Raw genomic sequence first — 25,908 nt, forward strand, 5'->3', positions numbered from 1 at the left:
GATGTCCCCACACATTTTTTGACTTGTCCAGATTTCCTGCATTAACTGCTTGATAGAGTTAGGCATATCCCAACCGCTCAACTGTCCCTGCATTTGGCTCAATGTTGCACTTCCCTTAATAATCCCTCCACAGAAATGTCAATTTTGGAATAAAACTAGGAGGGTTTACAAATTTCTGTAATAATCCAGTTCTGGTTTTTCATTTCAGAAATGTTTTTATTAAATTTTGTCCACTGCTCAAGTTAGCAATACAAATCAAAGGTGCCCCGTCTTTCCCAGGTTCCCAGCTGTATTGTGTGGCTATTTTATCTTTTTGCATCACAACTTTGGTCCATTTAACACATTTCTGCATTTTTCCTGGGGACAATTAGTGGCAAATAATTGTAGAATCAAGATAGAAAGAAATGACTTTTCAGTTTCAGATTTAATAGCCTTTGGAAAATTCATACTAATGCAAGACCTACTCTTTCATCTTTCACAGTTTATAAGAGCAATAATCCCCCTTCTATTTCTGCCTTTGTCCCACTTCTATGTATGGCTTTGTCCAGATTTCTTGCAGTGAGGTTCATAGGGATGACATGTGTCAGGGCCATCGCTGTCAGCCAGAGATATTTCCAACTGACATAGTTATGTCCAATTGCCCCATGTACTGGCTGCCCATATGTCAAAGCAAGGCGAGGAGCAGTTGTGCAGTGTAAATGTGCAGAGTATCCCCCCTTCCAAGGTAGACACAAGTACAATGTCTTTTCATCTCTCCTTGATTTTGCACGATGTTCTGGTTTCTGTTCTGTCATCTTTTTATACTGTATTTAAGCTTATCAAACTGCCTGTTGCTCTGTGTTTAAGTAGCAATGCTGTAATGACCATCTGGTAAGACTGGTAATCTTGTCAGATTGTAGGCTGAAAGTACGTTGCAATAAGCATACTGTTAAAGAATTGCCAACTTTGAAAGCCTTTCTGTTGCCATGCAGAGAATACTTGCGTTACTAGATAACATAAGCCTGGGGTATTGAAATGCATATGACTGTCTTTGTACTAAAAGACAGGATTACATTATTTTAAGAGCTCAGAACAGGATTTATCTGCAAACTAAACAGAATGCCAATCCATGTGTGGTCCATATCCTGTGCAGTAATCTCTTACGCAGTGTATTGTGAGCTTGTTTCCTGTTTGCTTTTCAGTTTTTACTGTGATCATGGTTTCACCATGAAACACGTAGGAGGAGTTGTCAGGCATCAGTTTTTTTTTTTGGATAAGCAACATTTCTACACGTGGGAGTATCAGATTGTTAGTTTCCGCATGTAACTTGGTAGTTTAATAAAGCTCAATATAAATTATAATTAGAACTGGAGTACAAGGAGAAGTGGTTTGCTTTTAGGGCTTGCTGGTTTGGCTTAGACTTGAATTTTGACTAGACTTGTGATTGAAATTTTCCAAACTGGCCGGTATTGTCTTTATAGGTGAATGCATTATGTTTAACTGCTTTCAGGAATGTTTTAAACAAAATTCAAACACCCAATAAAACTGTACTGCATTGTACAAGCAATACAATATAATCAGGAAGGTGTATTCAGGAACGTGTGTTTCTTGTGCAAGGGGTCTGATGTGAAAATAAACCAAACCGGAAGTTAATATCTGGCACGGGTTAAAATTATTATCTTTGAATGTCTGTCTCATTGATGCCTCAATGTCCAGATTCTTACTGCAAGCAAGGGGCACGTGTGTCTGTGTGAAGTGGGTGGAGTACATTGTACACTAGCACATTTCCTGACTATTAAAATCTGGTATGAAGACCAAATTGTGTACAGGAACAGATAATATGAAAACTACAATTCAAAGTTGGTTGTCAGGACCACCCAACACATCACTGACAGCTGATTTACTTACATTCCCTCTTTTGTAATGTGATTACATGCCTTCTGATAGATATAGCTTACTTTGCCCATTATCCAAACTGAACCACTGTCAATGGTGTCTTCAGTGAGGGTGATTGATTTTTCGTCCAGTCTGCTATATATATGGACGTGTACATGCATGCAATATTGGGAACACTGAACACATGCATTTTTTTTGCATTGGAGAATTCTCATGCATTTCCTTTGGCTCTTCTCTCCCACATTGTAACAGTACTCATGGCAGGGCAAAGTCAAACTAGTGCAAGACAGGGATATCAATTTGAGCCCAGGTATCGACCTGGAGAGCCAAGGAAGCAGCGCCGTTTGTGCAACAGTGATGAGAATCAACCGCCTTCACCGGACCCTGATTACAGCAGTCTGTCAAGTATGACATGGTGCCTATGTGGCAAATGCACAATGATGACCACGTCACTCGAATGCTTATGTTGTGTGTCTTCGCCACGAGCAATTGAAAAATGGGCAGAAATAACTTCAGCATCAGGTCACACTGCATGCATAACTGTGCATCCACAGTTTGACTCGGCATGCCTTTATACCCACATTTTAAAAACTATATTCAGGCTTCTGTGTCGGCGTAGAGGGCGTTATCAACCACCGCAGTGGACAAACAAGTACGTTGTGTGTCTGTCTGTCTGGTGTGTCTGTCTGTCTGGTGTGTCTGTCTGGTGTGTGTGTCTGGTGTGTCTGTCTGTCTGGTGTGTGTGTCTGTCTGTCTGGTGTGTGTGTGTGTCTGTCTGTCTGTCTGTCTGTGTGTGTGTGTCTGTCTGTCTGGTGTGTGTGTGTCTGTCTGTCTGGTGTGTGTGTGTCTGTCTGTCTGTCTGTCTGGTGTGTGTGTGTGTGTCTGTGTGTGTGTCTGTCTGTATCTGGGGTGTGTGTCTGTCTGTGTCTGTCTGGGGTGTGTGTGTGTCTGTCTGGTGTATGTGTCTGTCTGGGGTGTGTCTGTGTGTCTGGGGTGTGTGTGTCTGTGTGTCTGGGGTGTGTGTGTGTCTGTGTGTGTGTCTGTCTGTCTGGGGTGTGTGTCTGTCTGGGGTGTGTGTGTCTGTGTCTGTCTGTCTGGGGTGTGTGTCTGTCTGTCTGGTGTGTGTGTCTGTCTGGTGTGTGTGTGTGTCTGTCTGTCTGTGTGTGTGTCTGTCTGGGTGTGTGTGTGTGTGTGTGTGTGTGTGTGTCTGTCTGGTGTGTGTGTGTGTGTCTGTCTGGTGTGTGTGTCTGTCTGTCTGGGGTGTGTCTGTGTGTCTGGGGTGTGTCTGTGTCTGGGGTGTGTGCGTCTGTCTGGGTGTGTGTCTGTCTGTCTGGGTGTGCGTCTGTCTGTGTCTGTCTGTGTGTCTCTGACTGTGTGTGTGTCTGTCTGTCTGTGTGTCTGTCTCTGTCTGTGTGTGTCTGTCTGTGTCTGTGTGTGTCTGTCTGTGTCTGTGTGTGTGTGTCTGCATGTGTGCCTGTCTGTGTGTGTGTCTGTCTGTGTGTGTGTGTGTGTGTGTGTGTGTGTGTGTGTGTGTGTGTGTGTGTCTGTCTGTGTGTGTGTCTGTGTGTGGGTGTGTCTGTGTGTGTGTGTGTGTCTGGTGTCTGTCGGGTGTGTGTGTCTGTCTGTGTGTGTGTGTCTGTCTGTGTGTGTGTCTGTCTGGGGTGTGTGTGTGTGTCTGTGTATGTGTGTCTGTCTGGTGTGTGTGTGTGTCTGTCTGGTGTGTGTCTGTCTGGGGTGTGTGTGTGTATGTCTGTCTGTCTGGGGTGTGTGCGTCTGTCTGTGTGTGGTATGTGTGTGTCTGTCTGTCTGTCTGGGGTGTGTGTCTGTCTGTCTGGGGTGTGTGTGTCTGTCTGGGGTGTGTGTCTGTCTGTCTGGTGTGTGTGTCTGTCTGTCGTGTGTGTCTGTCTGCCGTGTGTGTCTCTGTGTCTGTCTGTGTGTTTCTGTCTGTAATGTGTGTCTCTGTCTGGTGTGTGTGTATGTCTCTGTCTGTCTGTTGTGTGTGTGTGTGTGTGTGTGTGTGTGTGTGTGTCTGTCTGTCTGTGTGTGTCTGTCTGCCTGTGTGTGTGTGTGTGTGTGTGTGTGTGTGTGTCTGTCTGTCTCGTGTGTGTGTGTGTCTGTCTGTGTCTGTGTGTGTGTGTCTGTCTGTGTGTGTGTCTGTCTGTGTCTGTGTGTGTGTGTGTCTGTCTGTCTGTGTGTCTGTGTGTGTGTCTGTCTGGTGTGTGTCTGTCTGTCTGTCTGTGTGTGTGTCTGTCTGGGGTGTGTGTGTGTCTGTGTCTGTCTGTCTGGGGTGTGTGTGTCTGTCTGTCTGGGTGTGTGTGTCTGTCTGGGTGTGTGTGTGTCTGGGTGTGTCTGTCTGGGTGTGTGTGTGTGTGTCTGTCTGTCTGGGGTGTGTGTGTCTGTCTGGGGTGTGTGTGTGTGTCTGTCTGTCTGGGGTGTGTGTGTCTGTCTGGGGTGTGTGTGTCTGTCTGTCTGGGTGTGTGTGTGTGTCTGTCTGTGTGTGTGTGTGTGTGTGTGTGTGTGTCTGTCTGTGTGTGTGTGTGTGTCTGTCTCTCTGTGTGTGTGTGTCTCTGTGTGTGTCTCTGTGTGTGTCTGTGTGTGTGTGTCTGTGTGTGTGTGTCTGTCTGTCTGTGTGTGTGTGTCTGTCTGTCTGTGTGTGTGTGTCTCTGTCTGTCTGTGTGTGTGTGTGTGTCTCTGTCTCTGTCTGTCTGGTGTGTGTGTCTCTGTCTGTCTCTCTGTCTGTCTGGTGTGTGTGTCTCTGTCTGTCTCTCTGTCTGTCTGGTGTGTGTGTCTCTGTCTGTCTGGTGTGTGTGTCTCTGTCTGGCTGTGTCTCACCACAGGATTGCTCTATTTCAGGTTGTACCGGGTTGTGGCGTACCGTGCATATGTGTTGTGGGTGCATAACAATCGAAGGCTGGGATTTGGTAATCGAATGGTGCTTCCCGCTTGTGTAGTGTCGCAAATTCGAGCACAGTTTCCATGTGCAGATGATGATTCGTACACAGGATTTAAACCCTTTGAGGGACTATGGATTTTTTCTGAACACTGACATGTCTATTGTTATTACTATAGCTGTGCATTGCTGGTCACAGTTGACAAATGCTTTTACTTTTCAAATACTGTAAACACTACCTTATGAAGTTTGTGCACTAATAAAGTATGTGAATCATTGACTTGGATACTTAATGTGTCATGTGTACATCTGTCTACCATCGCCTTAAATTGATGCTGCTCTGAGAGCAGAGTACGTACTTACAGCCGTTTTCACTGTTGTATATCATGATGGTGATTGTCTTTTTTTATAGCAATATTTGAGCATCTTTCAATCATTGGCGAATGTCCTCCAGTGCAACTGTTGACGTCCTTCCCACCATGCAGACAAACTAAGTGTATTTCATCCTCTAAGTGGCTTTTAATTCTGTACAGGTCCGGTCACACCGCCTATGCAAGACTAATGAATCCCAAAGTTATTTGGCTGTGGCAGAGTTACCATACGATCACTATATGCCATCCTGCGTCATTTCATTTATTTGTAGCACAAAGTGTTTTTGTGGTAAGGGGAGAAATTCACCTGAATTAGAGCTGCTTTCACATTGCTCATGTAGAAAAGTAGATTTTTACAGTGCCCCAGTTTGAATCGGAGTAATTGTCGACTTCCATGTGTCGTGTAAAGGCTGTAAGCGAGGATACACTTTGATCGCAGAGAAAATAAGGTGGATGAAAGTGACACTGACAAATGTATTGCATGACTGTCACATGAAGGCAGCCATTATTAAAGTTGGATATCTCATTGAACATCATTTCTAACCATTGAAGTCTTACAGGTTGTATGAATATCAAGGAGTGTAACAAGTTTACCATGAATTAGTTGTGTGTGTACTGTATGATTTGATATAGTAATTTCTATTTTTATTAGGTGATCATCAAAATGCCTTCCTGCTTTGCAATCAACTGTAGTATGCGCCAAGACAATCTGCCACAGGGGGTATCATTCCATCGGTTTCCACGTGATATCAACCTGTGTAGACAGTGGGTGATTAACTGTGGTAGAGATGTTGGTAGCATACCGAAGTTTGTTAAGGAAGTATTGGGTAGTGCAAAGCCACGACATTTTCTCTGCTCTCAACACTTTGAGCAGAGCCAGTTTCACCTTGACTACCAGCAACAGCTACTTCCTGATGAGATGAGACCCAAGCGACCAATTCGGAGATTAATAAAAGGGGCAGTACCATCAATTTTCTCTCTTTCGAACAGCAAGACACGGACATCTTCAGTACATCGGTTGCAGCAGAAACAGCAGCAGAAGGTGAGAACATCAGTGGAGCAATGAAAGGTTTAATCAGTCTACTGACGTTTGCATAGTGAGATACTGGCACTGCATGCGTTTCAATTTGCAACAGTTAATTGGATGTACTTTTTACATGCAGCTTATTGAAGACCTTCTGAGTACAACGCAGCCTACATTGCAAGACCTTGTGACAGAGCAACGGTCTGTGCAACGCAAGGTGAGTGTAATTGTATTACCTGTTCAGCACACAAATCATTAGTCACTACTCAGGTGAATGTAATTTTAATGTGCCTTACTTTTTGTATCTGTTGCAGAGGAAGCATGTGCAGCTACAGAATCAAAGGGATGCAGATAATGATGCGTCAAGACACATGGTGGAAGACCGAATGGAAGACTGTCAAGCGCGTCAAGAATGTGTGGAAGTAAGTTTCGATGAAAAGCTAGAGTAATATGCGAGTGTGGATAAGCATTCAGTCTATGGTTGTCTGAGTAATAGTCTAAATTACAAAATTTTTATGGAGTTCATTGGGACTCCCTTGAATATATTGACTCAGGATCTCAGCAATCAAAATGCTTATGCTGTTATCGCAGAGAGTGTATGTAGTTTACTTTGTCATTAGTCAAGCATTGACTGATTAACACTTGTTATGTGATTGTAGGTTCAAGCAACTGATTTGTATGAAGAGGTAGTTGAAGACATGGAAGTATACGCAATGGAGACTGGGATTTGCAGTCAGAGTACAGTCGCATGCCAGACAAAGTTTTGCCAAAAGAAAGGTAGCAGCATAGGAATTCAAGTCAAGCTAAAGGACCTTCAAACAGTACCACGCACTATGATTGATGCAGCTGTACAGGTTCCAGAAGTAGGAGTCTCACCACTGTTAGACCACACATACTTTAAAAAATCGAAGGATGTACAAACAGAATTGAGTGCGGACGGACCACAACAACACAGTTTCAATAATGCCAGTCATCGCCTGAGTGAGAGTAGATGTCACAATGAAAAGGACGAATGTTGCACTGAAGAGGCAACATGTAGCTCTAGTGCATACATTGCTGCGGAGATGACACATTGCAGTACTCCGGTCAAGCTACGAAAGGACGTCCATAACACGAGCTTGCATAGCAGCTCCTCACTTTCTCAGTGGACAGATGATGTGGAAAAGGATCCAGACTGGTTGTACACTTCTGACAACTTGTCTACGTCAGAGATCGAAGACACAGTGCTGGAACAGGACGAAGACGAGAAGATGGTAGGTGAATCAAAGTTCATTGTGTTTGAGTCCTGCCTGGATTGCGTGTTGCTAAAACTGACCTGTCCACAATGCCACACACCAGCTGTGGAACTGAGGAAAGTGAAGTTGGGATCCTATGTCTCGGTGAATGTTTCATGCATTAGTGGACATGAAGTTCTGCATTGGGAAAGTCAACCATTAATCGGCAGAATGCCAGCTGGCAATCTTCTACTGGCATCATCTGTACTTTTCAGTGGAAGTACATATGCACATATAGCGCGATTCAGTGCTTATCTAGGACTTGAATTTATAAGTGAAACCACATTCTATTCTATTCAACGGGAGTATTTATTCCCCGTTTTGCAGCATACTTGGACACAGCATCAGACTCGTCTGCTAGAAGATGCAATGGGTAAGGAAGTAAGGTTAGCTGGAGATGGGCGGTGTGATAGTCCAGGCTATTCTGCCAAGTACTGCTGCTACAGCATGATGGACCTGGATTCTGGATTCATTGTAGATTTCTGTCTGGAGCAGGTCTGCAGAGGTGTATCCTCGGTGGCACTGGAGAAGAAAGCTTTTAAGAAGTGCATGAAAAACTTGATGGATAAAAATGTTAATGTCAGCCTTGTGGCGACAGACAGACATCCTGGGATAAGGTTATTGATGCGCACAGAATTTCCAAAGGTGGATCATCAGTTTGATGTGTGGCATATGACCAAAAATTTGACTAAGAAAATCACTGAAGCTGGGAAAAGGAGAGGCAAGCAAGACTTACTGCAGTGGTGCCACAGTATTTCAAATCACCTGTGGTGGTGTGCTGAAACGTGTGAAGGGGATGAAGTAGTACTAGAGGAGAAATGGTTGTCATTGCTCTACCATGTAACCGACCAACACAGTTGGGATGGTGGCAACAAGGTTTCCTGTTGTGGACATGAAATGCCACTCATCGATGGAGATGAGACAAAGTGGCTGGAAGAAGATGATGCCTGTCACAGTGCATTGAAGAGAATTGTTGCAAACAAATTTCTCATTAAAGATTTGAAGCACATCACCAAATTCTGCCACACTGGTGACCTCGAGGTGTTCCATGCATTACTATGCAAATATTGCCCCAAGTTTGAGCACTTTAGTTTTGCAGGAATGAAAGCAAGAATCATACTTGCCATCCTGGATCATAACGAGAACCTTCATCGTGAGCAAGCAGTGGTGAGATTCCCTACAAAGAAGTCAGCAGCAAAGGGAGAGCTAAGGTATCGCGTGGTGTACCCGAAAGCAAAACAGGAATGGGTAGCCAAACCAATATTTGAGAAAAGAAAGTTTGACTACATATATGACCTGATGCTGGAAGTTATAAAAGCTAAGCGAGGGATCTTGGAAACGCAACCCATGTCTATACCTGACATACCAAAGAATATTGCTAGGTGTGAACGTCCTGAGAAGACTATGGTGATTGCTAGACATATTTCACGATTCGGTGACTGTAGTAAACCTCCAGGTTGAAACAGCACATTTACTAATGTGGACTGGGTAAGTAAATTGTGACAATTTTTTTCAATTAACAGAGTAATATTATCCCCAGCTATTGATGGTACTAGGCGATACTACCCCTATACCATTAATAGCTCACTGCAGTTAAAGTAAATTTAACTGTTTTGTGGTTCTAACGACTGCTAGAATATGCAAGATTAACCTAGATTGACCAGTTAAGTGACACCCATTGGGATGCACCCGGGCATTCTGTACAGCTTCAGAGATCTTAATGGAACTGGACCACACGTGGGGCATACCTCAAATGCACCTGTTCGCCTTTTCCAACAGGCAATTAGGCTGGCATTGCAAAAGGACAAAGGAATAAAAGGCAGTGATAAGCGATGCCATCTCCACCTCTTGGCAGGGGAAATGTCTGCATGCTGTACCACCCTTCCCATTATTTCCAAATGTGCAGCTGAAACTTAAGCTGGAGAAAGGGTACATCTTTAGGTTGACTCACTACTGGCCAAGACAGCACTGGTTCCCTCTTTGGTCAATCACACCAAGTTACCACACTCAGTGGACCAACTAAACACTGTAGTGATCAGAGATGAACAAGGCAATCTTGCCTATCAAAGAGGAAAATATTTTCCATGAATTTTACAAAGTTTTTTGAGACACAGGAAAGTGACATCCGCCTAATCCTGTATTGTGTATTAATGAATACAGACAGGTGCATAATGAGCTATGAACGGACATTTTTTTCGATATTTCTGATTGTCACAACCTGAATGCACCGTTATACAGACTACCTTCAGAACCTTCAGGAAAGGGGTTCTATGTTTAAGACACCATATGAAATGGACACCTACATGGGTTGTTTAACTAGAAGTAAAAACTACTGAACAGAGCCTCATGTGAGAGAGATGTCAAAGCCTCACCTGCACATGAAGCAATGACATTTGATGGGCAGTAACCTCGGACTGGAGGGTCTCCCATCTAGTCGATGTAATGTTTTTGCTCCAGACCAAACCTTCCTTCATGGCAATGGTGACAGACCTATTCCAGTACCTCTGTTATCCATACTGTGGATGTTCACAGACTAATTGGGTTTTATGCCCATATCCGAGTGTGTAAAAGAGTTGAGGATTTTGTCTTTGCACCCCCTGGCTGTGTGGAAAAGTAGTGGTCATACTCCACATTTCAGCCTCTTTTCTGCAAGGTAATTACATTTGGCTACCTGTACCATGGAAACACATTGCATGGAAGTAGTACAGCTCACTACAGAAGATCCATGGCCTCTTCAGGAGACTTAAGGAACGCGGCACCAATGCTATCATTGAAGTAGCTAGTTGTTCCATAGATGAGACGTTATGTTAAAAATGCAAGCAGGACAAAATCACAATGGCCAGAGCCAGATTGGACCTGGCTGTCCTCCACCTTTTCCTAGGGAAACATCTAGCAAACAATAGCCTTTATGGTGAGCTGCGGAAGGCAAGCACATGGAATAGTACAACAGTGGAACTGGAGGACATCAAAGTTGTGTGAATTGTTACCAGAAAGATGTCCATGCCTTCCATGTTGCAGTATTCCTTCACACACTCCCCATCCTGTGATTGTGCACTGGCTCCTGTGGGTGGCAGTGGACAGACTATGCCATGTGTAGGCCTGGCTCCTAATGGTGATTCTGTTAGGGCTGGTCAGTGTGGACATAAATTTTATAGCCCATGTTCATAGAGCTACCCAAAGTGCTGAGACACGTAGTACGGAAACATCGGAGTAGTGGCCATATGATGTAGGCGAAACATAGGGAACCATGTGTGAAATAATGCAACATGGCAGAGAATGACATGTTTACAATTTTACGAAACGATTTTGTACAAACTGGATGTAAAGAGGTAGTGAGTTGATCAGACATGCAGTGGGTGTCCTCCACAGGTGGTGACACACAGTGTAGAAGAAAATGTCCATAGAACCTGCTCCTTAAATGTGGTAAGGGTAGGTGACTGTTTGTGAGCATCTAACCAATATGACACTCCTAGGAAGGGTTAGGATGCAGGCATTATTGTCTAAACTAAGTGTAGTTGCCAGGTAAGAGGATAAGAGCAAGGGCTAAGGTAAGGTTTGTAATAGAGGACATGCAAGTGGTGTCTGACACAAGATGCAGAGGACAGGACAAAAGGCAAACGGATATGCTGTAGCGACCCCCAACAGGAACAGCCAAAGGAGTACTTCCATTGACATTTGAATACTGATTAATCCAATCTTTAATGAATAGTGTTTTCTAAAGTTGGACAGACTATTGGTGAGTTGGCACATGTAAACTGTAATAACTAAAGTGATGTTTGGTTACAATTTGATTCATGCAACAATGACTTTGTCTCATGTTCAATACAATGTCTAACATGGTGCTACAATTAATTCATGTGATGTGAAATGGAGTCTACAAATGTGTTATGCATGGTTTGTGCTGTGTAATGTTAAGGTTTCCTGACTTGATGAATATAGTTAACTGGATGATTGGTTCTTAAGTTGTTAATGGATGGAATCGATAAGCTATGTAAGGTAGAATTGTATTACTGACGGTGTATGGACTGGCTATTACATGCAGTCACTGTAAATGTATCTTTTTGGCTTGAACTGTGAATGGTATGATTAGAGTCCTGCACATTATACACTTGGAAAGTGCCATGTTCAATGGAGTAACAATCCTTGCATGAAATAGTGAAGCATTCATGTATGGAGTAGCACTGAGGGAGCAGGTAGTAAAGTAGGCATAGTAGTTTGTAACAAGTTGGTCCGGTTGAAACACATGTAAATAAACTGTTTTGTCTGCTTGTCGGTCATTTGGGAACAAGTAGCTGAGCATGCAAGTTGGCAATTTTGAGGTACATGGTGTTCCTGCTGTTGAGCAGTTGAGGCTATGGACAAATGCTAATATTTTATAGAATGTGTACTGGTATTGTGAAGTGATACTACATTTTTCAGAAATAGTGATGTGTATGTGTGCTGTTAGAATTAAATAAAATAACAAAGGTCAATCGATTGGCATAACTTGTGTAAGATCTGTCATGCTGTGCAGATGTGGAATGTCTTGTATTAGCCTGGATTTGCACTAGGGGTTGTGTGAATGATGGAGCGGTATGAAGTTGTGTATGATTCCTTTTTATTTGTCGGCAGCTGGAGCTTGTACAGTGTGTCTAAGGACTGGTCCTTGGTGAATAAATGTTGGCATGTATAGTTTTTTGCTGGGCAAGCGTCGCATGCATCTGGAAGCCTGTTACATGCAGGGGTGTAATGCAAGTGGTGATGTGAGTGGATCAGGCTGTAGACGGAAGTATTGTGGTGTGAGTGGACCTCTGTGATGCTGGCTACCTTGACGAGGTACAGAGGCTTTTCACAATAGTGCTGTGGGATTTGCCACTTTTGCACATTGTAAACCAAAAGCCAGCTAATCTTGTATGTCTGAGGGATCAGTTGACTTCTGGTACATTTTGAAAAATTAAATGGTATTTGATTACTGTAGATTTGTAAGGTCCATTAAAATGACAACTGTTTCACAGGTGACGGATCTTCATTACGCTGCAGTCTTAATGTATACAGGGGTTATATTTATAGAGAAATGGATAGAGCGCATACTTTGTAAATTGAGATACTGTAATTAAAGCAAAAAAATGTAGTAAGAACATGCATACTAAGCATTGAAATTCTGAGTAAACCAACATATGATGCAGTATATGTAGTTGCCCATTGCTGGAACTAAAGTCCAGCCAAAAAAGCAGACTATATAATCTCACTATTATGAAGAGCCCTACTGATATGTAATGAAGTACAGTAACGGCTACAAAAAGTTAGAGGATAAATTTGCAGTGACCATGTGTAGACAGTAACAGCATGTTTTTGCATAAGCCGATGTCTGGCACAATTAAACAGTGCAACAAATTACAACTGGTATGCATTACCATAATTTTTTTTTAAATATTGACTCAAAAAAGCATGTGGGTGCTGTCATGCACGTCTGAAATAGTTTGTTTATAGTGTATCATTTGTTAGCTATTTAAACAGGAAGGGAAAATAAGTGGCAGATTGATGCTTTGCAAAGCAGGGATTATTGCCAGTGCTATGTTGCTTGGTTTTAAATTTGACAGGAGTAGTGCAACAAAAAAAGTCTCCCACTGTAAGGAGGAAAAGGCAGACAAGCAAACAGTACATTAGTCTGGTCACCTGCTGTGACGAGCTGTCAATCACATGGAGATAATGGGTCAAATTACCCTTGGCTCTTTGACAGCTAGGGAAGGTAGGTGTGAAGTGGGAGGGGAGATTCCTTGAAGAGCTAGATTTCAGCCTTCACAAAAGAAAGCAATTTAGCATTTCTAAGGTGAAAGAGCTAGAAAATGCACTTTTGAGTTCTGTTCTGTAGCATTTGCACTGCTTGTGTTTCAAGTGGTCATTGAAAAAGGATAACAATTTAACCAAAAGTAGGGGATTTTAAGACTGCAGTGAATGCCTGTTAAGTCAATGAAGTCACAGTAACTTAAGGCAAAACGTGGCAGATCTGATGCAATTTTTTGGAGACAAATAATGCATTCTGGGATACTTAGAGGCAGAGTAAACAGTCTGAATTTTTTCAATATGCCAGACCCCATGTGGTCAGAGTCAGAAATTGCATCTAAAAATATCTAAAAAGCTCAAAATAGTCTCAGAGTGCTGTTAAAATGTAGGAAACATCAAACCATGATGAAATTAATATGTTTTTTAAGTCTGAGGGCGCGGTTGTCCTTTAAAACAACATTGCAGGACAGTCTCAGATAAATACAGAAAGCATCTAAACTAATCTTTACTACATTCCTGTCTATATCTAAAAGAGATACTATGCCCTAAATCTTACTTACAGCAAGTGCAGATGGTGATGATGAGTGGATGTTTCCAGGTCAAAGACAAAATACAAAATGCACAATCCCTGAGAGAGTTCCGAAATTAATATCTAACATTACTGCTGACTCAGCTTGGATGACATCACTTTGTCACCTGACTTCAGTTCCCAGGCTAAACATAAATTTAGCAGAATTTAACATCTCTGTGTGAACTACATATCTCTCAGATCTTTTCAGTTGCTAGAAGACATAAAATAATAAAACACTTACAAAACAATGCAGAAGGCACCCAAGTTCTAGTCATCCTGTCTCCTTGCTGCATTGAAACTAGCGTTTATAGCACAATCGTAAAGCACTTATTTTCAACTTATTTTCTTGAAGTTTTGTAAGTTAATCTTCTGTGTTTCAGCAGGGTATGCTGTGGTTACATTCTTGAAGCTCAGTACATAACATACAGTTCTGCATAAATTATATTAATATTCATAAACGATGTAGAATTATTTACAAAATTCCAGATAGCTGGGCTGGCAGTGTCGCGTACATAAATGGGAATTTAAGTTGTAGTTTGTATGTTATGTTACGTGTCTAGAAACAAAGATATTCATGGAGAGGTAGTGCACAAAGTAATCATGAAAATAAACAACAAAGTATTACAGGTAAATATATGCTAAATTATAAATGTAACATTTGTTGGGAACTGAATGTAGAAATATTATCGTTGGTTTCTAATAGTTTACTGCATTGAAAATATAAAAAATAGTGAGCATATTTGGTCATTAATTGACGGGAGAAAATAGATATATTTAGCATTACTAAATGCAAAATAAAATTATTTTCAAAATGATATAGAAAACACTTAGAAGGCTGTGATTTATGAGACTCAGCACAGACATGTTAGAAGGAGGAGTATTATGATTCTGAATATGTTAAGGATTTTATGCAGATGGGCAAAGACAGTACAACAGAAATGTTACTTGGGATTGCTTATCTGATTAAAACATTTAATAATGCTGAAGTATAATTCATGCTGAATGTGTTGAGAATGTATGCTTTTTTTTTCCTGGAAGCACCTTCCATCTAACCTTACCTTACTTTAGTGCGGAAAAGAATACAGTTAATTCACTGGCATCACCTATCAAAGGAAACACCTATGAAAGAAATGCACTAGCAGCATTTTGAACCAATAGAGAGCAGGAAGGGACTGCACCTATTAGTTAAGGTAAGCTAGACAGTGCTTCAAGAAAAAATGTATTAGCATAGGCAAGTCTTTGCTTGAAAGCAAATACCTTAATGGTTTGCAATCCATATAATATAATATGGTTTACACTGAAAACCTGAAAACTGCATCGGTCAACTGGTATGTGGTTGACTTGCAGTTTTCAAGTCGGCAGAATATTGAACCAAAATGTATCAACCACACTACAGCGAACTGGTAGTGTAAGTCGAGCATTTGGGTTTGACATTGTGCGGGGGGATCATGGTTCAGTGAGGAACAGGGAATTAGCCCATTTTCTCACTGTAATGTGATCTTGGAGTTGGTATATTTAATGTGCAGGGGGTGGGGGGCAGCCCCCTGCAAAATAGTAGAATTAATGTACTGTTCACTGTACAGTTTAACAGTATGTCAATGTGTATAGCAGGAGGTGAGTGACGTCACCTCCTGCTATGTCAAATACATCGAACCACGGTTGTTAAATTATTCATTTTCGCTTTGGTATACTTTTCGGCATTCTGAATTCAGCATTTCGGGTCAACATTCTAAATGGTAGGCCAAAGCAGATTTCAAATGCCTATAGTAAACAATATAATATAATATAATATAATATAATATAATATAATATAATATATGAGTTAAGAAAGTTTCAGAGAAGAACTATCTAGAAACCCTTAAGGATACTGTGCTAATGAATAGGACTACAAGAAGCAACATTGCCTAGTTAGGTTTTAATATACATTTGTCATGTACCAGTGTATACTACTAGACTGGTAGGTTGCAATCAAAACCACCTTCTGGTCATTTGATGGGGGGCACTCTCCCCTCTTGAGTTGTGCTCATGCTTAGTACACTCCAAAGTGTTACAGTTACTTAGATTCCCTTACTTACAGATATGTTAGAAGCTTTTGTCTGAATATAGTGTTCTCCCACCCTCCCCCATAGCACTGTAGTGTTGTAAGAGTCATTAGCTCCACTGGAATTTGATATAGCCAAGTAATTTGCATGGAAGATGTGTCTTGGACATAAAGTCAAAACTTCTGTTTGCAGAGTTCTTTTTTTTTTCACTGTCAGCACTACTGGGATCTGTTATGGCCATGCAATTTACAGTGAAGACCTGTATGTCAAAGAGTATAGTATAACTCTGCAGTATCCAAAGGAATGGCCTATTGACCATAGAGCAATGTGGAGCCTCAACTGTTTCATTAATGGTGTGCCGGAAATCAGAATACAATTTTCATTGAGCATACATGAATTTAATTGTTGTTACCATTGATGCATTGCTTGTTTTTGTTTTTTTCTCTATTTCATGGTGCCACACAAATATTTATTTGTCTTTTTTTACTAGGAAACTCCTACTGGGACACATGCAACCCTTTTCAAAGGAGGCCATGGGAGGAAAGCTTGGGAACAGAAAAAAAGAAAAACAAACAAATAAGTGGAGCAATGATATACAGTGTATTTCAACATATTAAGTGTAGATGTAAGCATGATAACAAAGCCTAAACATGACAGTTAAAAAGAGCCTATGTACATTGAATGCAGAGTATGGTAACAATATTAAATAAAGCACAAGTGCCTATAGTACGCATTACGATCATGACTGAACATTTTGTTTAATGTAGTACAGCATTTTGAACATAAATCATATTATTTAAGGAAAAGGAAAAACAGAAGTTATCTACTGAGCTATAAAAGTATATCCTATCTATAAAATGATGTTCCATTTTCATCAGAGCTGAAAAGTAATGAAAGAATGTCAATAGGGCAAAAATGTAATTATTTACTTATTTTGTTTACTGAGGTAGTGCACTAAGCATTTCAGGTTCATCCTGGGTGAGACATAGATAGTAAGCAGCATCATTTTTACCAAAGGAGAGAAGCACAAATATCACCTTAACTGAAGAAGGAACTGCTTCAGTTCCAGTTTTCATTTTTCTACAGCTATCTAAGAGTCCAGTGGAAAGGGGAATGGCATTCCAAATCTCAGAGATGTAGTTAGAATAAAGTACATTTTCAGCTGTGATTTTTATGTCTTTATCAGCAGGAGAGTTTTTCCAGCAGAGTGTAGGGATCATTTGGGAGAATACAGCTGCAGGTCGGGGTTTAGGGCATTTTACAGAATGGTGGATTAGTTGGTGTGTGACTAGTTGTTATGAGAGTCAGGGAGTGAAGTATTCCAGCCAGACAAGGTACAATATCTGAGGGCAGTGCAGTGATGAGAAGGCTGTGGTTTGTTAGATTCACTTTCTATCTGTAGTCATTTCATGTTTGCCTTGCACTACAATAATAATAATAATAATAATAATAATAATAATAATAATAATAAATAACAATAATAATCATAATAACCATCAATAAATAAATAAAGGAACAAATCCCCAAAATGAAGAACCAGCCAGCCATTGTCAACTCATTTATTCTCGATATCTGTTTCATCAAGGTCAAAGCAGTGGCATAAAGGGATAAAGCCTGAACTTAAGCCCAGATGACCCAGGTTTGATTAGCATCATGGGTGTCTGATGCTGGCAGGGAGGGATGGACATCCAGAGAGAAAGGGTATTTGCCAGTGGGGAGACTGGTTCCAGTTAGGGGGGGTAGTCCTTGGATGAGGTCAGCAAATGATGGGGAGGAGTGGGCAAAAGTGAGAGGGTAGGGCATAATAATAATAAAACAATGTGGATTGCTAAGATGCCCAAGACACCCTTGTGCTCGCTGACTGTCACAGCAGGATGCAGAGTAAGTCCAGAGGAATTAGCAGTTGCTGGTACACCTGGTGTGGATGTGAGCCACTGGGTTGCAGTGCTGTAAGGATGATATGGGGGAAAAACAAACAAAAATATGTAACTGTTTCATCCCATTCAGGGTCCATGGGAAACTGAAGCAGCCTGTGCTGGCAAACAATGGGCATAATGCAGAGAACCAGTTCATTCCTACATTACAGTCAAGTAGGCAGCCAGGCAGCCCTCTTGTACATCATCTGAGATGACATTTTAGTTACATGGAATAATGGAGCAGCTAGCCTCTGTTATTTTATCTCGCAAAGTTACAGGTTGTTGACTCACTGGTGGACAAGTGTCTTTAGTCTGAAAATTTAATATAGTGCTGAGTTTCATAACAGTGTGTTGTACAGTGTGAGCCCGTGGAGTATTTTTTTCTGGGGATGGGGGGGTGGGATTTCTCCCTAGTGGATAAACCATTCCAATTTGCATTCAAAGGTGCTGCAATCAGTGGCACTAGAGATTAAACCACTCTTACAATAACACATTCTAGTCAGCTGTACTCACACTGGTTCAGTGTTACAGATCAGAAGATGCAATGAGAAAATGCAAATCACAATGGTTATGCATCATGTTGGAGCACTAGAACAGCAACTGCTACTTGCATTCAAACTGGAGTGTTGTGCAAAGAGTTGAACTGTTGAGATGTGCCTCTCTTCCAAGCACTTAAAACTAAAGTGCCGTGTTTTGACTACTCCTTTTCTACCCTTGGACTGAAGCTCTGGTGGCATCTTCCCTCAAATTTTAAAAAATATCTCTAACTCCTCCTCCTTTTAGGCATACCTTATAGAACATTTCACAGCACAAGCTGTTTCTAAATACTCTGCTTCAAGTCACTTAACATAGTCTCCCTTATCTCCAACACATGTTGCCTATAATTTTTACTATAGCATAACGTCTTTATCTCCTACATGTTGCTGCTTTAACTGATGTAAATATTGTACATAGTGATTTCTGCTGACTACCTTCTTAAATCATATTTTTCTGTTGTATACTAACTAGACATTTTAATATGCTCTTTTATTGTATAAATCATTTTTTCACTTGATGTATATTCACATTCTGGGCTGAGACTAAAATTGGTCCAGTGAGAGTCATGCTCTACCTAGTTAAAAATATAAGAACTACAGTACTGCTGCAACTACACATTGATCGAACTAAAATAAAAAGACATGATATTACAGCAAGTAGAGTTTTAAAACAAAGTTCTCTTGCTGCTTCACACCCTAAATTTGGCATCCAGGAAGGAGTCTCATCTGCAGCAATAATAAAAATACATTTACTGTGACGGGAATCACTAGCTGTGCACTCCTCTGTATAATACCCCATCTCCCTCAGGGCAGTCTCCAGCTGTGCAATCAGCTGTATAACACCCCATCTCCCTCAGGGCAGTCTCCAGCTGTGCACTCAGCTGTATAATACCCCCATCTCCCTCAGGGCAGTCTCCAGCTGTGCACTCAGCTGTATAATACCCCATCTCCATCAGGGCAGTCTCCAGCTGTGCACTCAGCTGTATAATGCCCCATCTCCCTCAGGGCAGTCTCCAGCTGTGCACTCAGCTGTATAACACCCCATCTCCCTGAGGGCAGACTCCAGCTGTGCACTCAGCTGTATAACACCCCATCTCCCTGAGGGCAGGCTCCAGCTGTGCACTCAGCTGTATAATACCACATCTCCCTCAGGGCAGTCTCCAGCTGTGCACTCAGCTGTATAATACCCCATCTCCCTCAGGGCAGTCTCCAGCTGTACACTCAGTTGTATAATACCCCATCTTCTTCAGGGCAGTCTCCAGCTGTGCACTCAGCTGTATAATACCCCATCTCCATCAGGGCAGTCTCCAGCTGTGCACTCAGCTGTATAACACACCATCTCCATCAGGGCAGTCTCCAGCTGTGCACTCAGCTGTATAACACCCCATCTCCCTCAGGGCAGTCTCCAGCTGTGCACTCAGCTGTATAATACCCCATCTCCCTCAGGGCAGTCTCCAGCTGTGCACTCAGCTGTATAATACCCCATCTCCCTCAGGGCAGTCTCCAGCTGTGCACTCAGCTGTATAATACCCCATCTCCATCAGGGCCGTCTCCAGCTGTGCACTCAGCTGTATGACACCCCATCTCCCTGAGGGCAGACTCCAGCTGTGCACTCAGCTGTATAACACCCCATCTCCCTGAGGGCAGACTCCAGCTGTGTACTCAGCTGTATAATGCCCTATCTCCCTGAGGGCAGACTCCAGCTGTGTACTCAGCTGTGTAACACCCCATCTCCCTGAGGGCAGTCTCCAGCTGTGCACTCAGCTGTATAATACCCCATCTCCCTGAGGGCAGTGTCCTGCTGTGCATTCAGCTGTTTAATACCCCATCTCCCTCAGGGCAGTCTCCAGCTGTGCACTGAGCTTTATAATACTATATCTCCCCGAGGGCAAACCCACCTATGTATTGTGCTTTGCAGTATCCCACCTCCCTTATGGAAGTTTCCAGATTTACACTCAGCTTTATAATACCCCATCTGCCTGAGGGCAGTTTCCATCTGTGCACTCAGCTTTATAATACCCCATCTGCCTGAGGACAGTTTTCATCTGTGCACTCAGCTTTATAATACCCCATCTGCCTGAGGGCAGTTTCCATCTGTGCACTCAGCTTTATAATACCCCATCTGCCTGAGGGCAGTTTCCATCTGTGCACTCAGCTTTATAATACCCCAGCTCCCCTCAGTAGATTTTCCCACTTTCTATATTCTGGCTGTTGCTGCTGCTTTCAGTGCCAAAATGCAGAGTGGCTTAAGAGAAACAACTAATTGGATGACAGTTGGTGGTGTACTGGGGGTATATGTGTCAGTGGGGTGGGTGGAGAATGATGAGGGAGAGAGAGATTATCAGTATGACCAGGAATGTGACACCAAAAAAAAAAAGTTTACATTTTTATTATTTAACAGTTTATGATGCAAGTATTATAGGATAGCCAGTGAAGCTTATTTCTTATCGACAATACAACAATATCACTACCACCACTCAGATTTACCTTAATCCCCTGATCTACAAAGCTTTTAAATATGAGTTTTTTTTCTTCTAATGATACAGTGATCTAGCAATACAATAACAGAGAAATTAAACATAAAACTTCATGGTTTGAAGTGACATTTATGCAGCCTTTTTTCAGAGCACACAATTCCTTGCAGCACTTTGTTATGCATGGGTAGCCTGCAATTTCTGCTGCCTGTATAAAGTACAAAATAAACAAGAAACATCTGAGTTTATTGTAAATAGCCAAGACCTCAAGATGTTCAGTGAAGTCTATTTGAATAAAAATATACCTGAAGTGGATGTTTACAATCTGTAGACAACTAATAACTGTACAATTTAAAATTTTCTACTGAATGAATTGAGGGATAGAGCCCTGACTATGGCTCTGGTGACAAGAGTTTTATTAGAGGTCATGCATTTGACAGAGCAGGCAAGGGAGGATGGATGTACCCATTCTGGGGAAGGGGGAGTGTGCATGTCCAGAACAGATGCCTACTGGACTGGATTTCCTTGGAGAAGACCACAGAAACTGCCGCATGGTGCCTCCTGTGGGCAGGGCATCCTGCTGATATCAACCTGTTGCAGAAGTAAGGGTCAGAACAGTGCTGATGCCAACTGCATACCCAACTCACTTACTGTCTCTGAACAGGTACATGGGGGAGGGCTTAAGGAATAAAGTTCAAACTGCCTCTGATGGCTGCCTTAATGATGACCCCTCCCAATCAACTCTTGCTTTTTGTGATGGGGAACTAATGGGCCAACTGGCTGGGTGGGGGTTAATGACCAATAGGCAATGGGGGAGCTAAGTGTCTCCAAAAGACTGTACAGTTTTGAAGAAGCATTATACAGCTCTGAAGTAAAATGTATACTTACTAGCACAGTTTTGTTAATGGAGCATGATGGATGGTATCCACTAATGTGAAGTTTAATGTTAAAATTATGTATATTTGTACATATATCTGTGCTTTAGAATATAAAAGCAGTTATAGTTACATACTACAGTCACTGCTCGTGAAAATATTATGGAAAACATTTTCCAGTATACCTCACCTTCAAAGCCAAACTTGTACAGCTCATTTGTAACATTGCAGACCATTGTCCCCTGACCCTGGTTCTCTCGAAGGAAATAAATCCTCTTTATCAGATCTGTAACGACTTCCTGAATAGTAGGTGCATACATACTTGTTTCTTTGATTTTTAGCATCTTCGGGTTTAAGACACTACGGAGACGATACCACTCCTCCCCAAAGCTGAAAAAAAAGAAAGAAACAAATGAATAAATAACACAAAAAGTAGCCATCACTCATTTCAACACACACAAAGACATGTGCTCTCAGATGTTTACACACACATGCATGCACGCACATGCACACATACACATACATTATAGTGCACTAGAGCTAATGTCCAAGTACTCTACTGTGCTTTGTGTTGTAGAGTTTTGAATTCAGAACTGGTTTAGAAACTAATCTGGTGAGAGAAAGGGGACGTTGCTATTATTTTGAGCAAAATGTACTCCTGGTTGCAGGGCTGTATGTTTTTTAATTGCCCTTTGTGTTCCGATTTGTTTGGTTGCGCACTAAACAGAACTAATTGCTTGTACCTTCTGTTTTTTTGAAAGAAATCTATCGGCGGTATGTTACTTTTAATGCTCTCACTGTAGAGCAAAGCATTATTCAGTGTGCAGACACTTGAGTGCATCTTGGAAGTTGTGCATAATTGTTCAGAGTTGCAGACAGCCACTGTGAGTACCACTACACACAGAAGTCCTACACAGCTACTGTAGACTTCTGCCCTTGATGTAGGCATACTGTGCACTGCCTCATTTCATGTATTTGACTGCTGTTCTGGTAAGCAACCCAAATTTCTACTTGCTGCTAACTATCCCATTACTTTTAGTTGCTTCCTACCATGACATCTGGGCCATACTTATGGTTGTTTCAGTATCCGGAATGTTGTTGCTATTGTCTTTGCTGATTTTCGATCACCATTTGCTGCTGTGATTACGTGGTAATTGAAATTATTTGCTTTGGTGGCACTTGAGCCTGAGTGCTAATTATCACATTCAGTCCTGTTAACTGTCCTGATTTGTAGGAATGCTCCAATTGTCAGGCCTAATTTACCCCTGCACATGATGTGCCTGTTTTTTTTATTTTCAGGCTTGATTTATCCCTTCACACAATTTTCTGAATCCTTCTCATCACAATTGATTTTTGAAGCTGTATAGCACACAGAAAACCACACTACAAGACAAACACACTAGTGACATCAATGACTTAAGGAAAAAGGTCATATGTCTTCAGAAAGAAAAATAAATAATCCTGTTCGTTAGAATTTTGCAATACAATTAATTCAAGTCTACAGATTTTATGCAGTCGCTTTGATAATGTGTTTATATTTTTCCATCACATTTGTCACTCTATATTTTTAAACATATGTGGGAAGAGTTATGTGCTATTTTTCATGCATATTTTATGCTAATTAGATGTTCAGATTTCAAGGACCTTTGCATATATTTTCACTGTCAGCAGATTCATAGGTAAGTACTAGGCTTGCTACCTTTGTAAGCCATTTTAAGCCTATACAAATTCCCTTTCAAAGGTGAGAATCCAACCTTGAACATTGTGACTATGAGCTAAACTCCCTTCCCATTATACTAACCCCAACCCAGTGAGGACATCACTCTCAGGAGTGCTGTACACCCTTCATGCCATTGAGTTGTATGTTCATATGGTATTCACAAATCATGCTACTGCTATTATTATACTGTATTATAACAGCTGCTACTAATACATTGTGATTACAATATTCTACTCTATTTGCTACACTGGTGCTATTGACTCATTATGACACAGCCTTCTGCTGCTGCTATGGAAGTCATGCCAAGCTGGTTACACAGTATACTCCTTTTAAACAATTTGCTGAGGCTGTGCTCATTCTAATTGTAATTTCAGTATTGCTTCTTCTACTCATTGTGTTACAACCCCCTTGTTGTTTAGGCACAGTGAGACATGAAACTGTAAAAAGCCAAGACAGACTTCAAATGCAATTCCCTAGTTATGCTGATAAAGCTAGACCTGCCAAACCACTTTATAGAATTTGTGGGGTCTATATTAGAAAATCGAACATTTAACTGTTTGAACCACTAAAGGGTGACCTTTAGTGATCGAACTATCAAATGTTCGAATGTTCATAAAAAAAAAAAAAACAAAAAATAAAAAAACTAAAGAGTGTAGGCAGGGGGAAAGCCCCCCTGCACCCCCCATCCCCAGATACTTAAATATACCAACTCTGAGACAGCACTACATTGAAGTAAATGGAAATCTCCCCTTACGGAGATTTCCGTTTACACGCTCGATGTTCTGCACTTTCGCTATTCTCGGGTCGACAATGTCAGATTTGGCATTGTCGGCTTTCGAGAATGTAATATAGACCCGCATTTGTGCACTTACAACTGTGTAAAATGTGCTATCCTACTTGTCTTCTAACCTTACTACAGATTTTGCACTTTACTATACTGTATTACTTCACAAGCATGCCTTATCTTGTCTCTTAATCAATAACTAATGTAAACCTCCCTTCCCTACAAACCTCATCAATGCATTCCTTACATGCCAGATACAACAAACCCTGATGTGGCAGTGTCCCATACCATCTGTAACTAGCCTGATAGCAGTAGAAACCTAAGTCAATCGAACAACTGTCTCATGCTTACTAACAACTATTTGCTTTTACTAAATAAATCTATATGTGAGAAGTACAAGCATTTAGTACTGTCGAAGGCCAGCCTCAGATGAAAATTTAGTAGAAGTACCCATCAGGTCATTAGTACTGACTTCCAACTCACATACTTATGCCCACCATATCCTAACTCAGCAAATAAGCCATTTTCAGAGAAATCCCTGCCCAAACCTCAGAGGTGCCCAAGATGTAGGGGTCAATATACAGGATATTAAGCATCTCACTTACAGGCAAACAGCATCTATAGATACAACAAACAGTAGAAAAGCAAAAAGGATTACCCAGCTGGTTGGCTGAAACCCTTAAGGCAGAAAGGCTGAGCCAGCACAATAGTAAAATTATAGTCATATGTGACTCCACAGCGAAACACACAAATGTACTACTCACTGGCTGTGAAAGGACAGGGTGATGGCTAGCTGTCTCTCAGGTGCTGAGATCTGCCATGTTTGTACAGTCTTCAAGTCCTGACAGTCAAGGTACACGTATGACTTTGTCATTGTGAACATAGTAGCGAATTACTTGAGATGCATCATCTTCCATCATATGAAGAGGGACATAATAGAGCTATCTGGCAGCAATATAACATCAGCAAGAATTATGCCACAGTACAAAGAAAATATAATTTACTTTTTATTGACTTTGTTATTGGTGTCATTCTAAGGGAGACCAATATATATCAGCCTGGCTATGATGACTGACAGCCCCACCTGCTTTGCTATGGATGACTTGCACCTCTCTTAGGACTTTTGTACATTGGCTAAGATGTTCTCTTCTCTTATGCTGCCATTTTAGGTAATGTCAGTCTCCTGAAACCATATTCAAACAAAACCAAGACTAGATAAATGCATGCTGCTTAATGCTAGAAGCCTAAATAAGAAGTTACACTCGTTAAAGGACTTTCCAACCCTCATAATATAGATACCTGTGTAAATACTGAAACATGTTTTCAGTGTAAGTCATCACTCCTCTGTAGTGCCTGGTTTCAATGCCTTTCACTCTTTCAGACCCATCGCTGGTAATGACTGCATTATTGGCGGAGTTAGAAGCAAAATCATATCTAGATTCATAAGGCAGAGCAATGGCCTTGACCTCCTTCATACCATATTATAAATAAAAATCTATACCACATCATAGCCAATTATTGCACCCCAACCCATGTCACCTGCAACCCAAAAGTTATATCTAAACAAACTGGAGTCCCTTCCTACTGAACGTAACACTACTTTCCTGGGGGATTTCAACTATCCTTTCATTAACTGGGAAACCTACACTACAACAAATTAAGTATGTACAATGCTTCCTAGATTGCCTAAATGCTAGCTCCCTAGACCAACTTGCTCACATCCAAACTAGGGAAAGAAAAATATGGGTATGACGAAAGGAGATACTGCCAGCCCAACTATCTGGAATTTTGTA

The 25,908-nt window shown here is 41.5% G+C and overlaps 1 protein-coding gene across 1 annotated transcript in view; it reads right to left on the bottom strand.

Moving 5' to 3' along the window:
- LOC122804911 (sterol 26-hydroxylase, mitochondrial-like) overlaps positions 1-25,908 on the bottom strand; it is a 755,523-nt gene that overhangs the window by 502,996 nt on the left and 226,619 nt on the right. Inside the window, exon 3 of the mRNA XM_044075121.1 lies at positions 21,802-22,001. Within this exon, the coding sequence (XP_043931056.1) occupies positions 21,802-22,001 (200 nt within the window). The remainder of the gene's footprint in view (positions 1-21,801; positions 22,002-25,908) is intronic.

Source organism: Protopterus annectens, chromosome 6.part0 (genome assembly GCF_019279795.1).
Source record: "Protopterus annectens isolate FY-2018-M chromosome 6.part0, PAN1.0, whole genome shotgun sequence".
Taxonomy (NCBI): Eukaryota; Metazoa; Chordata; order Ceratodontiformes; family Protopteridae; genus Protopterus; species Protopterus annectens.